The sequence below is a fragment of the Perna viridis genome, chromosome 3 (assembly GCF_037379345.1).
Source record: "Perna viridis isolate PV_CMFRI_1.1 ecotype Kerala chromosome 3, ASM3737934v1, whole genome shotgun sequence".
Taxonomy (NCBI): Eukaryota; Metazoa; Mollusca; class Bivalvia; order Mytilida; family Mytilidae; genus Perna; species Perna viridis.
This window is the reverse complement of record NC_142447.1, coordinates 13,397,158-13,409,275: the sequence shown is the minus strand read 5'-3', so window position 1 is coordinate 13,409,275 and position 12,118 is coordinate 13,397,158. Positions and strand designations below refer to the sequence as shown.

The 12,118-nt window shown below is 32.4% G+C and overlaps 2 protein-coding genes across 7 annotated transcripts in view; both read right to left on the bottom strand.

Annotated features, from left to right (window-relative positions):
• LOC148621080 (disintegrin and metalloproteinase domain-containing protein 12-like) overlaps nt 1-1,415 on the bottom strand; it is a 37,956-nt gene extending 36,541 nt beyond the window's left edge. For all 3 annotated transcript variants that reach the window (XM_088575119.1, XM_088575120.1, XM_088575121.1), the window contains exon 1: nt 1,260-1,415. In XM_088575119.1, the coding sequence (XP_088431245.1) occupies nt 1,260-1,338 (79 nt within the window). In that variant the 5' untranslated portion in view covers nt 1,339-1,415. The remainder of the gene's footprint in view (nt 1-1,259) is intronic.
• An 8,930-nt stretch (nt 1,416-10,345) lies between these two features.
• LOC148621079 (heterogeneous nuclear ribonucleoprotein K-like) overlaps nt 10,346-12,118 on the bottom strand; it is a 36,842-nt gene continuing 35,069 nt past the window's right edge. For all 4 annotated transcript variants that reach the window (XM_088575113.1, XM_088575116.1, XM_088575114.1 and 1 more), the window contains one exon: nt 10,346-10,828. In XM_088575113.1, coding sequence (XP_088431239.1) covers nt 10,798-10,828 — 31 coding nt within the window. In that variant the 3' untranslated portion in view covers nt 10,346-10,797. The remainder of the gene's footprint in view (nt 10,829-12,118) is intronic.

Below are 12,118 nucleotides of genomic sequence, written 5' to 3'. Positions count from 1 at the left end.
TAAATACTGTGATACTCAATGTAAACAACAAAATAGTATAAAACTGAAAAAAAAGGAAAACAGCACACAAAAATGTAAAGCACTTACAATATGAACCTATAAAAAACAGTCCTGAGTGAAATCAGGTGCTTCTGTGGGTAAGGCCAACTGCCAAAGGATTGCATATGAGTTAATCTGGATAGGTCAAGTTAGGTCGATGTGAGATGGCCACATGGACGCAGTCATGTTAATTGAAAATATCTTGTGAGATACATTTTGTACATGTAGAAACATATTGGTCGATCAAATTGTTATGATGAATATTAAACTTCTGTACTGTACTGATGATGCCTGTCTTAGGATGTTATTCAACAGTATCTTCCTTTGAAGAAAAGATACAACAGCCTGAGCAGTGGAAAATTGTAGTTCATGTAATTTTTTGAAATTGGAAAAAAATTAACTACAAATGTATAAAAGATGTAAAACATGTCTTTCAAGCTGCAAAATGTACCTTGTACAAATGTATTTAATTTCTTCTTTGAAACTTCATCATTCACTCAAAGTTCAGGGTGCACATTTATATGTATGTATGGTACAAATTATACAGACTGTTTCAAAAGTTTGCAGACAATTTTAAGAACATTATGATTTTAATAGTTCTTAAACTTAAATGCTTAACTCTGAACAACTGTATATGATCTATTAACTAAAGAAATAGATATTTTGCTCTTTCTGTTATCAAAAAATCTTAAGTCAATCTTTGCAACTTGAAGAATAAAAAAACCTAGTTTTGCAAAACAAGTACATGCACATTTTATAGATGTACATTTTGTACATGTATGTATAGTAAGTACTCTCTGTTAAATTCACCTGTTTTTAAAATGGTTGACATACTAACTTCATAAGTTTCTAATCAAATAAGCAAATCTACTCCTTGATAATGAGCTTGTTTATCTTAATAAATAAATACATTGTGTACAAGAGCATGTACAGAAATGTACACACTTGTACATGTATATTTCACTAGAATATTGTGTATTGTAAAATAAATCAACTCATTTCTCCCTCTTAAAATTTATTATAATTTTTATATTTTAAATTGGATAAATATCCACGCACCAGACAAAAACTTCTCAAAGGACTGGTCAAAAGTCAATTAAATAAATTGTCATTGATCGCAAATTATCTTCACACCTTTGCGGAAGATGAAACAAAAGGATGATGTGAATTTATTATCTTTATAACGGCCAAACGTTACACTTTAAGCTAATGATACTCACCATAATTTCCCTGTGAATATGATGAGAATGTATCAATTAAAACAATAATCAGGAAAACATAACAATGAATGAATTCCATCGCCAATTATTCATGATGCATCACCGACAGCCTACCGGAAACTACTGAAAACGTAAACAGAGAAAGGGAGTTAACTTCGAAATATCGTGGTAATTTCGCGGGATTGTTTTATCCGGTTAATCTTACCTGCAAGGTTTTAGGTCTCAGTATCGTATTAATTTTTCCATAGACTTCTACAGTGAAGTGCATATTTTTAGGATTTAAAAAAAAAAATTTAAATTGATTCAATTAAACTTACACTTATGTAGCATTTCTAAGGACATGTGAAAAAATAATTTCCCTCAAAGAAAATAGGGTGAGCCCACGAAGATCGGATAGAAAAGTAGTCTTGAACTGTAAGTATCCATATTTTCCCTACTTTCACTTTCGTTTTGCACTCATGAAACCAACCTTTTCAATTGAACATTTTTATGTTATTATGTTAGGTTTTCTTTTAAAAAAGTTCTTCATCTTACAGTGTGATGTTTGCTCTATTTTATAAGACATTGTTCATATCTTTTGACAAGACTTAGTTTGTAGAGAGGCAAAAAGAAAATGCACTATATTTTAATACATCCATGTTTTGATACTGGCACCTTTTAGCACAAGGACTAGTAAGCTCCTGTGGTGGACCTGTAAAAACGGCGAAGCAGCATGTTTAGAATGGCGGGTCCAGGATTTCAGGTTAAAGGTGTGTGTGTGGGGGGGGGGGTTAAAGAATTAAAACGTGTGGGGGGGGGAGAATTTGTGAAAACCAAGATTCGGCGAAAAAAGCCTTAAGATCTTTAAGAACCATCTTGCAAAATTTGGGGTTCGATTCTAACTGGATATAAATGGGTTACGAAATCAATAAAAACAAAAACAAAAACAAAAACAAAACAAAACAAAACAATTACACAAAAAAATTCACGAAACCCTGGACTCTGGCTTAAGATAATCGCACAAAAGAATGATACAATTTCAGACAGTATGTTCCTGAAAGTTTCGTGAATTAATCTTTCAGTTGTAAATGAGCAAGTTTAGATTATGCAAAATTAATAGAGTAAATAGCACAAGTTACTGCATGCTTTTTAGCATATACATCATGTACGACAAAATGCCTTCGTAATAAAATTCTCGTCAAAATAATGATTTAGTATATTTGGCTTTTATTGATATTTTTTTGTCATAATAAGTAAATTTTCAATCTCATTGACATGACAAATTGAGTTAAATGATTTGAGTATATTTTAAGCTTTCATCATTTGATTCTTTCATCTTGTTCTTGAATTAACAGATTTGATTACATAAGTGGTTACCTTGGTTACAAATGACTATAACTACAATGTTGCTCTTGAACTTTTTAGTATTTTCAGACTCTTTTCACTTTATATCTTTTAGTATTGTTTCTTTGGGTTCGTTACTTAAATGTCAAAGCAATTTCAGTTGTAATTATTGATTCATTTAAATTGGTAAAATGTTTTGATAACTGTTTGGAAATCTCTCTATATTTTTTTTTTAATTTATTCTTTCTAAATGATGTGATATTACTATTGCAAAGTTTTATTTTCACTTGACTGATTCTCGTTAGCTTTATTGTATCTGGGCTTTAAGAGCAACTACTCTAAATTCTAAATTTAGATCAAGTGAGACAACTAACCTAATGTGTATATTTAGAATTATTTAATGCAAACTTCACAAAATAAACATCTATTAAGTTATTTTTTTTTTTTCTGTTGTAATCCGTCAAAGAAGGAAAGCACTTCGTCACCAACAATACTGCATTGTAATACCCTTCTCTGCATGTCTGTTCCCCTACAGACTCAATACCAATATGAAGTTAATGTTACTGATGTGCGGCTTCCGATAATATGATGGCCAAGACGTCCACATAATACGTTAACAGAATTTCATTTTATTTATTCTGCTCTTCTGTGTACTCTACTGGACTGACAAAAATCGACCTCTCGTATAACGGATAAAGAAATAAAATTGTTTTTTTATTTGTATTTGTTTTTGTTATGTCTTTTTTTGTCAATTTTGATCGAAGATTGGAATTGATATAGCAGTCGCAAAAGCCTAGATTTGTAAAACTTGTTAGTACCTGCATTTATCTCGTACACTGCCGCAAGAAAACATATCGGCATACCTTATTAAGATTCAAATGCAAATACAGGTAATTCTGAAATATGAAAGTTAATTTCATGTTATTTGCGCCAATCAAAAACACACAAATATAAATCACCTTTACTTCGAACAGATTATGCCGATTATTTGGTTTGAATTAACAATGATCCAATAAACCCTTTTATGCTAACGGTGGGGTAGTCGATGAGCATGCGCACATCGTGCTCAATATATACTTCCGCGAGGAAAATTCTTTAGTTCACTCTACACGTTGACGTACTCCCAAACAGTTAGAGTGGGGAAACGCTCTCGGACCCACGTGGGGTCTGGGAGTAGGCCAGAGCGTCAACACAGCAGCCCAGCCGCTAGTAGGACATACTCTGACCGATTTCTTCGGTTAGGTATCCCGAAGGCTGGGCTCCGCCACCAACACCAGTTGGTTCTACTAACCCGCTAACATCGACCGTGAGAGACCTGTATTGGTATTCAAGGTCGTTAAAAAAACCCAATCATCAATTCTTTAGTTCTACCTTGGAAATATATCCAGACTAGATATTATACTTCCATGGCTCTACCCAAGCCCTACCTTGTAGAAGTGTTTATTGAACATGCTCACCGACTTACTACAGTGGGTCTACTATAAAGAGTTGCTTGCTAACCTCTTGGGTACTGGTCAATATTTATTGGGGTGGGACTGGCGCATTTCATATTCTCATTAAAAAAAAAAGTTCTATAAATTATAATTAAATTCATGTCCTATGTCAGTTGTGCAATAAGAATGCATGTGTCTTATCTAATGTATTAGAACTTAGACATGACTTGATGGTCCAATGTGTTGAAAATGAAAACAAAACTTTGGGTGCTATTAGCATGTAAAGGGGGACAGTTTGTGTCCTATTGAATTCTACACCGGCCCAAGAACGTCCAATAAATTTTGACCGGTCGTTCACTGTCGATATTTAAGTTGTGGGGCTACAAATCCTAAGACGCATAACAAGCCATTTAATCTTCATTTAGGAATGAAAACCTTATGAGATTATAAATAGTCCTCAATCCTATATAGAAATATGAAGAATGATGCTGAATATCTACGTGTGTTATGAACTGTATGTCATTTCAGAATCAAGTGTGTGGAGGATTATATATGATAATAGAGCTCTGGTTACTCCAAAGACTTTAAAAGTGCACGACCAGTGTTTCCTTCATCAGATCTAGACCTTTATAGTTAAAATAATATTTTAAGACTTCGAAGTTCATTGCAATGTACGTGTCTCTGCATGGAACTTGATTCTCAGAAAATAAGCCCAGTACACATAGGAGCTGTAGTTTTGAAAGAAATAGTTGTGGCTAGTTAAGAGGTATGTTTAGTACACATATAATTTACGACAGGATTGATTTCAACGATTGTGGCTTAAGTTTTAAGAGGTCGATAAATTGAATTCAGACTGAAAAAAAAGTTAAAAAAACTGAAAAAAGATCAACTAGTAATTTGTTGTTCAATTATGCAGGATGTCAGGCAGTCACATGTTCAATCATATCTATATGTTCCGTGTAAACAGACAACGGGCCTAACTATTTATACAAACTGACGCTCTACTATACGATACCACGTGCTTTTAAATGTGATTTTTAAAGATCATTTGACAGTCATTCCTAATCAGAATGGTGAATTAAGATCCAAGACTTCAGTGTTAACTGTATACAACAAGCTTTTGTTTAGATATGTTTGAGTCAACCCAGTTCTTTCCACTATCTTATCTTTATTATTTCAATATGATGCTTCTTTGAGGTGTACAAATTCAAACTATCGATATCAATTGACTCAGTACATGAGTACTTTGATGTTTGAGTTCGGTCTAAATTTTGTGATCGAAAGAATATGCCTCACACGACATTAAACTGGAACCTTTCTATACAATGTAATTGCAAAATAGAATGTACGACTGGTTTTAGTTAAGAAAGAAAAACAATATTTATTTCGAGCATTTTATTGTTGTTTTCCGCCATTCCAGATTTGAGTGGCAGGTTTGAATGGCGTATTTGTTTATTGTGTAGATTAGAGCATGCAATCAATTGCTTTCAATAAAAGATCTAGCATGACATTTCTCTGAATACTGAATTATTGTGTAATAAAAACCATTCCAAGTTTTAAAATAATATTTGAACCGTGGTTTCACAAAATTAGTAACAATTTCCTTCATGAGATTTTTCTGATGTGTCATTTTTTACACTAGTGATTGCAGAAAAATATTCAAAATGTTGTAGGTCCTTCAAAATTAGTAGAAAAACAAAATAAAAAACTCAGTCTTGGTGGAGGTATTTACTTGCAAAGAGTCCTTGGACAGCAGGTTGCTGGGACTGGTTCAGTTTTTTAGAGGTGTGCGAAATGCCTCTTTGAACACGTGTTTTTTTGTTTTTGTTTGTTTTTGTTTTGTCATTTCATGTTTTTGGTTGTATGTGTCTATTTTCACCGTCAAATCGTTATTCTTTGATTATATTCTTTTGATTGCCTTTCGAATCCTTGCTTCATCGATTCCCCTTACACAGGAAAAATTGCAACTTATGTTTATCAAATGTTTAGGACCACCATGAAAACATACGAAAAACAGGTTTTCAATCAAGATATTATTTTATGTTGATCTTTTATTAAAAATAATTGGAGACCAAATATTTCCCCAAACGATTTCAACCATTAAAGGCATATTTTTTTACTTTGGGCAAAATATGCAATTCGCGATGTGCAAAAATAGATCTATGTCCATAGTGGTCTAAAACATATTTTCTCGTATATTTGAAACATATGAAAATTTCATGTGTAGGCTATTTAGCTATTTAGCTGTAAGGCCTCTGGAGTTTTATTATACGCCCTTCTGGATCCCCTGGAGGATTTGTTCCCTAATAATGATCAATGTTTTTGCAGTAAGCCTCTAAGCCTTCCAAGTAAAAAGCCCCCCCCCCCCTCCACTCCAAAAAAAAAAGTTTTCTTTTACTTTTCTGGTAATCATTTCTTTATAAAATAAGATGAACAAAACATATGTGTTTTTGTTAAGAAAGATTACCGCACGATTTCTCCAATTACTTATTAGTATATCGATATCATCTATCCTTTGTCTTTTCAACACATGGACTCTAAGATTTTCCACAAAAAGAGATCTAGACAAACAAGGAAGTAGTCTGTACTTTTCGACGCCCCTACAACGTACCATTCCAATCTCTACCTTGAGACAGAGTTCTTTATCTCTCTCAACCTGCAGAATGTCTTTAGATTCTCGGACAGTATATTCAACATCAAATAAAATGTTGACGAAAAACGCCTTACGTCTTGTAAAAAGCACAGATTTTCGTTCAGCTATACATGGGAAGAAGTTCCTGGCTATACTCACGATGTTCTAACTTTAAAAAAACGACAAACGAGTTATGTATGTGTTTACCCAATGCAGTACAGTGCAATGTTCACTCTGTTCGTGGCGAATGTGACACTGTTTTTATTTTTGCATTTTTACGGGTTCGATGTGAGAGAATATTGTTGTGACATCTCACACTATTCACACTTTTGTATCGTGGATAATCTTTCATTCAACAAATTTTTAGCTGACGTTAACTGATGTTCCTTTATAGAACAGTCCTTCGTGATGTCAGTGAATCACTTAGTTATAGCTGTGATTTGGTTTTGGTTAGCAAAAATATATGCTTTAATGTGGGCCTCAACATTAAAGCATATATTTTTATTAAATTTTAAGATAATTGAAAACATTTTTTTGTTCCCTAAACTGCCAGTAAATCTTTTTTTTTTCATCTATGGATTTTTAAATAAATATTCAGTAATTAGATAATATGAGTATAAAATAATAATAATAATTTTATATGAAAAGAAACGTTTAAAAAATATCATTACAAATTTATTTTTCGGGCAAAAGAGTTATAAATTCACATACAAAATATGAATTATTATATCTGAATGAAACATTTTACAGAACCAAAATTGGATATAAATAATGAAATTTTGAAAATAGGGATTCTAATAATGACAACGCCAACCAATCTAACACCTACTGATATGCAATTTAGTGAATACATTATCACTAATAAAGTTGGAAAACTCTCCTGTAGAGTTTTAGTTGTTATATCCACTTACGAGTCAGGCAATTCATGGATATGACGATTTTTTCGTCGACTTCCTCCAACTGCCTTAAATCTTCCTACAAGTACGAGTTGTATCTATAGTTAAGAAAGAAATTAATTATTCAAACAGTTTGACAATACGGAATAAAATGTCTTCACGTTTGTCGTACAGTTTGGTCAATAGCTTCCCTTTACCATCGATCTCTAAGTGTAGGTCAAGATATGAGGCTGACAGTGTCAGTAGTATCCTTTATCTGAAGTTCTTTGGGGGTAGATGCGATGAATGAAATCTCCGAAACTAGGATTGTTTAACGATAATACGTCTTCTATATAGCAGAAACCGAGATTAAAGGATCTAGCTAAAAGATGTTCCTTCTTTTGGATCAGATCAGCTATTAAGTCAGCCTCATAAGAGTGAAGGAATTGGTCAGCAAGTTGAGGAACATAATTTTTTCCCATTGGAATGCCGACCTATTTTTGAACTAGAGGTCATAGAGAGCCTGAATCGTTCACTTGGTCAAATATACTCTTTATAGATATCAAAAGCTGGACTCTTGAGCTTACAATGTTATTGTCACAAGAATCATTTAATAAATACAGAGCATCTTAGTTATCCACCTGGTTTTCATATTATATGAATTTCTCTTAGTCATTTTGGACTCTTCAAGGGCAATAACTCCAGCATTTTGAAACAGATAATGAAAATTTCGGCATAGGTCAATCTCACTATGCTGATCATTTTCCATTAGAAAATTTGGATAAAACTCTTAGGTTTTCAAGTAATTTCAACAAGTCTTCAAGTTTTAGTAGCGGTAGCCTTGTTTTCGACAGATAAAAAAAAATTAAGGACATCCTAACAAGCATGTATGCCATGTTTGGTTACAATCCATCCTACAAGTTGACCGAGAGAACATTTGAAAATAAAAGAACAGCGTTCCAATGTCCCCAGCGAATAAAAAAGTGCAGAAAACTTGAAATTCACTGAAATTTAATAAGTCCAAAGGCCATAACTTCCGTCAAAATCATTCTACCATAACCACAGTCTTACTTAATCTGTAATCTCTCATAGTGAGACTACATACAAAATATAAAATCAATTGGTAAAAGCATTACAAAAAAGTGTGGAAAACTGTAAATTCACTGAAATTTTCTAAGTCCAAGGGCCATAACTTCCATAAAAACCGTTCAACCGTAACTACAGTCCAACTTCTGTAACTTCTCATAGTAAGACTACATACAATATATAAATCAATTGGTAAAAGCATTACCAAAATAAGTGTGGAAAACTGTAAATTCACTGAAATTTTCCAAGTCCAAGGGCCATAATTTCCGTTGAAATCATTGAACCGTACCCACAGTCGAACTTAAACTGTAATTTCTCATAGTAAGACTACATACTGTAAATTTACTGAAATTTTCTAAGTCCAAGGGCCATAACTTGCATAAAAAAATCATTCAACTGTAACTAGTCAAACCTAATCTGTAACTCTTCATGATAAGGCCACATACCAAAACAAACTTATTTTGGTAAAAGCATAACAAAGAAAAGTGCGGAAAAAAAGACGGATGGACGCCCAGTATTTCCATGTCCCCTTGTGACATGTCACGGGGGACAAAAGTCCATTTTAGGACCAATAACTCATTCACTCCCCAACAGATCTTTCTGAAAATTTCGGCAAAGGTCTATCCAATCATGCTGAACAATTTTACCTTGGCCAAATTTTAGCTATACCTAACTGTTTTCGAGTTGTTTGCATATAAATTCTGCTATTTAAACCCCAAGGTGAATTTTAAATAACAGCAGTCATGTTTTTTGCCAGATCAAAAATCCCCACACAAAGATTGTTGAAATACCCTTAGCAAAATTTATGCAAAGTTTGGTTACAATCTGTTGAGAAGTTTCAGAGGAGATGTTTTAAAACGTTTACAAAGGACAACGATGGACATTGACGACTCATAGTGATGGCAATAGCTCACATGGCCTTTCAGCTACTAAACAAATATGTTTCTGATATTTTATGATAAAAAATTCTAGCATTTTGAAAACATCTTCTTCAGTATATTTGGAAGTTTTTTTTGTTTGTTTTTTTTTTTACAAAGAATGAGGAATCTCTATCAAGAACTATATATTTGTATCTAGTTGTACATTTTTTTTTCAGTAACAACGATGTATAATTCTAGACAGCCGCCTCCTTCATTATAGAATTTTACAGGAATCCAAGTGCTTTAATCGAATTTTGCATAAAAGCAAGAGAAATGTTCAAAATCAATAAAAAGCCTTTTATTGTGGCATGGCACCTGTAATAATTTCAGAGATCCGCACTTTTACTCAAGTTAATAACTGGACTTGTTCCTGGTCCTTAGCTACAACCCCAAAAAAATTAATCAAATCCTTCCTTTTGTGGTGTGGCACCTTATGGTACATTTTCAATAGAACTGTTCACTTAGGGAAGATTAGTTCTTGTAAACAAACTGTGTTACCCTCTAAAAATAAATGTTACATTCTAAAAATAAAGTCTATTATTGATTTTATTATTATACTGAAGATTTTATTCAACACCAAATACCTCATGGTAATGGCAGAATCATACCATTGCCAGTTTTCATGGTTAACTTCTTGATATAAAGGCTCCAACCATATTTTGGAGAATTTTTATAGATATTACTGGCCAGTAAGTGGAAATTTTACAGGCCCACCAGCATTATTACCAGCCTTGGGATCTGGACTACTGGTTTATCATGAAGACTGCATTACACCACTGTGAAAAGGAGTACATACAGCATTTAAGAATAAAAAATAAGGTTTATTTCATATTTATTTGATAAATATATATCTTGACTTAGAGTCATACACAATAATACAATTTATACAACAAACACTTAAATAAAATGGTCCATAATCATGTTAGATGATAAAATGAAGATTAAAATTCATTGAAATATGAAATTTGTGTCATGATGAACAAATTTGTTCAGAATATAAGCTTTGTAATGAAATAATCATGATGAAACTTTTGCATGACTGTCAATCTGACATTTTCTACTGCAATTTTTTTCAAGAATAATTTTATTCCTGCAGAAATTTTAACATAATGCTGAAAAAAAATTATTGATCTAAAGTAAGTGCAATTTCATTAGAAAGAAAAATTAAGTGAACACTTATTTTTTTTTTTATTTCATTCTAGTTCATGAACTATGAAAACACAATAAATGACAAAAAAATCTCTGTAATGTACAAAATTCTTCAGATCTTCAATACTGTCCCCCTGAGAATTCTTTCACACTGAAAAATACAAAAATATTACCAATTAGTACATGTGTTTAATATATAATTAAAGGAAGGCCAAGTAAACTTAAGTAGTACATTCTCATCCAACCTCCACAAAAAATATGGGGCAGGTGGGAGGATTTTATTTTTTATTTTTTATCAGATATTTGCTAGCTTAATTAAAGCTATTTGAAGTATAGATATGTTCTAAAACCATAACCACATCAAAATCTTTTAAAACACCAAAAAATGAAAGATTTGTGTGCTATAGTATTTAATTGTAAATACTAGATACTGAAGTGAAAAAATCTTGAAATTTGAAATTCTTCCCCCAATATTTTTTATTTTTGTCCATTTTTTTGGAGCCGGATAGGAATAAAATCTACTAATTAGTTTTATTTGGCCTAAACTCAAACTCTTACTATTTATCTTCTGGAAACTATTGGGTAGGAACAGAAATCTAATTTTTTTTTTAGGGGAATACCTCTCCACTTGGTGCGGCAAGGTATAAAAATGAGCTTTCTTAGAATATTGCACACATCATCAATAGACAGACTGTAAAACTTAAGTTCCTTTCCATACTTTTGTAAAAAGACTAATTTTAACTAATATTTGTATGGTTGACAATTACAGTGCATACAATGATAATGGAAAGGACAATTGCCTGATCTGAACATCCTTGATATGGGTATTTAAGGAGGTAGACCTAAGGTTACGGAAATAACTCTTGAAATCAGTGACATGCTTGTATCATATTCAATTTCACTGAAGTCTTTCAAGCTTTCATTTGAAACAGTCCAAGTTACTTTGATGCTTACATGAGATTGATGTAAAATGGTAAATACAAACGTTCCAATGATTTGTATGATTTGTATGAGTTGTCCCTTACTCAAGGCCTACCTCCTTGACAGGTGAAAAATTCAGCAAAAACAACCTATTTTGAAAAAAAACATTACATTTTATTTGTAAGTCAAGTTAAATGCACCTTCAATCAAAAAGGAACAAATGTATCAAAAAAAACAATTAAAATAAAAATCAATCATCCATCACCAGAATAACAAGGCCACGCAAACCATGATTAAACAGAACTACAGGAATCCCCCATAAATCCACAGTAACAATCTGTACTAATATCATTAATTATTGAATAATTAATTAAGACCCCCCCACCTCCTGGAGAAAAAACAGAAAAAACATACACAAAAAGAAGAGACCTATTAGGATTACAATGCCACACCTGAACCAATAATAAAAACAGCCAGAGTCATCTCTTGAAAACCAATATATATTGCAGAAATTTGTCAG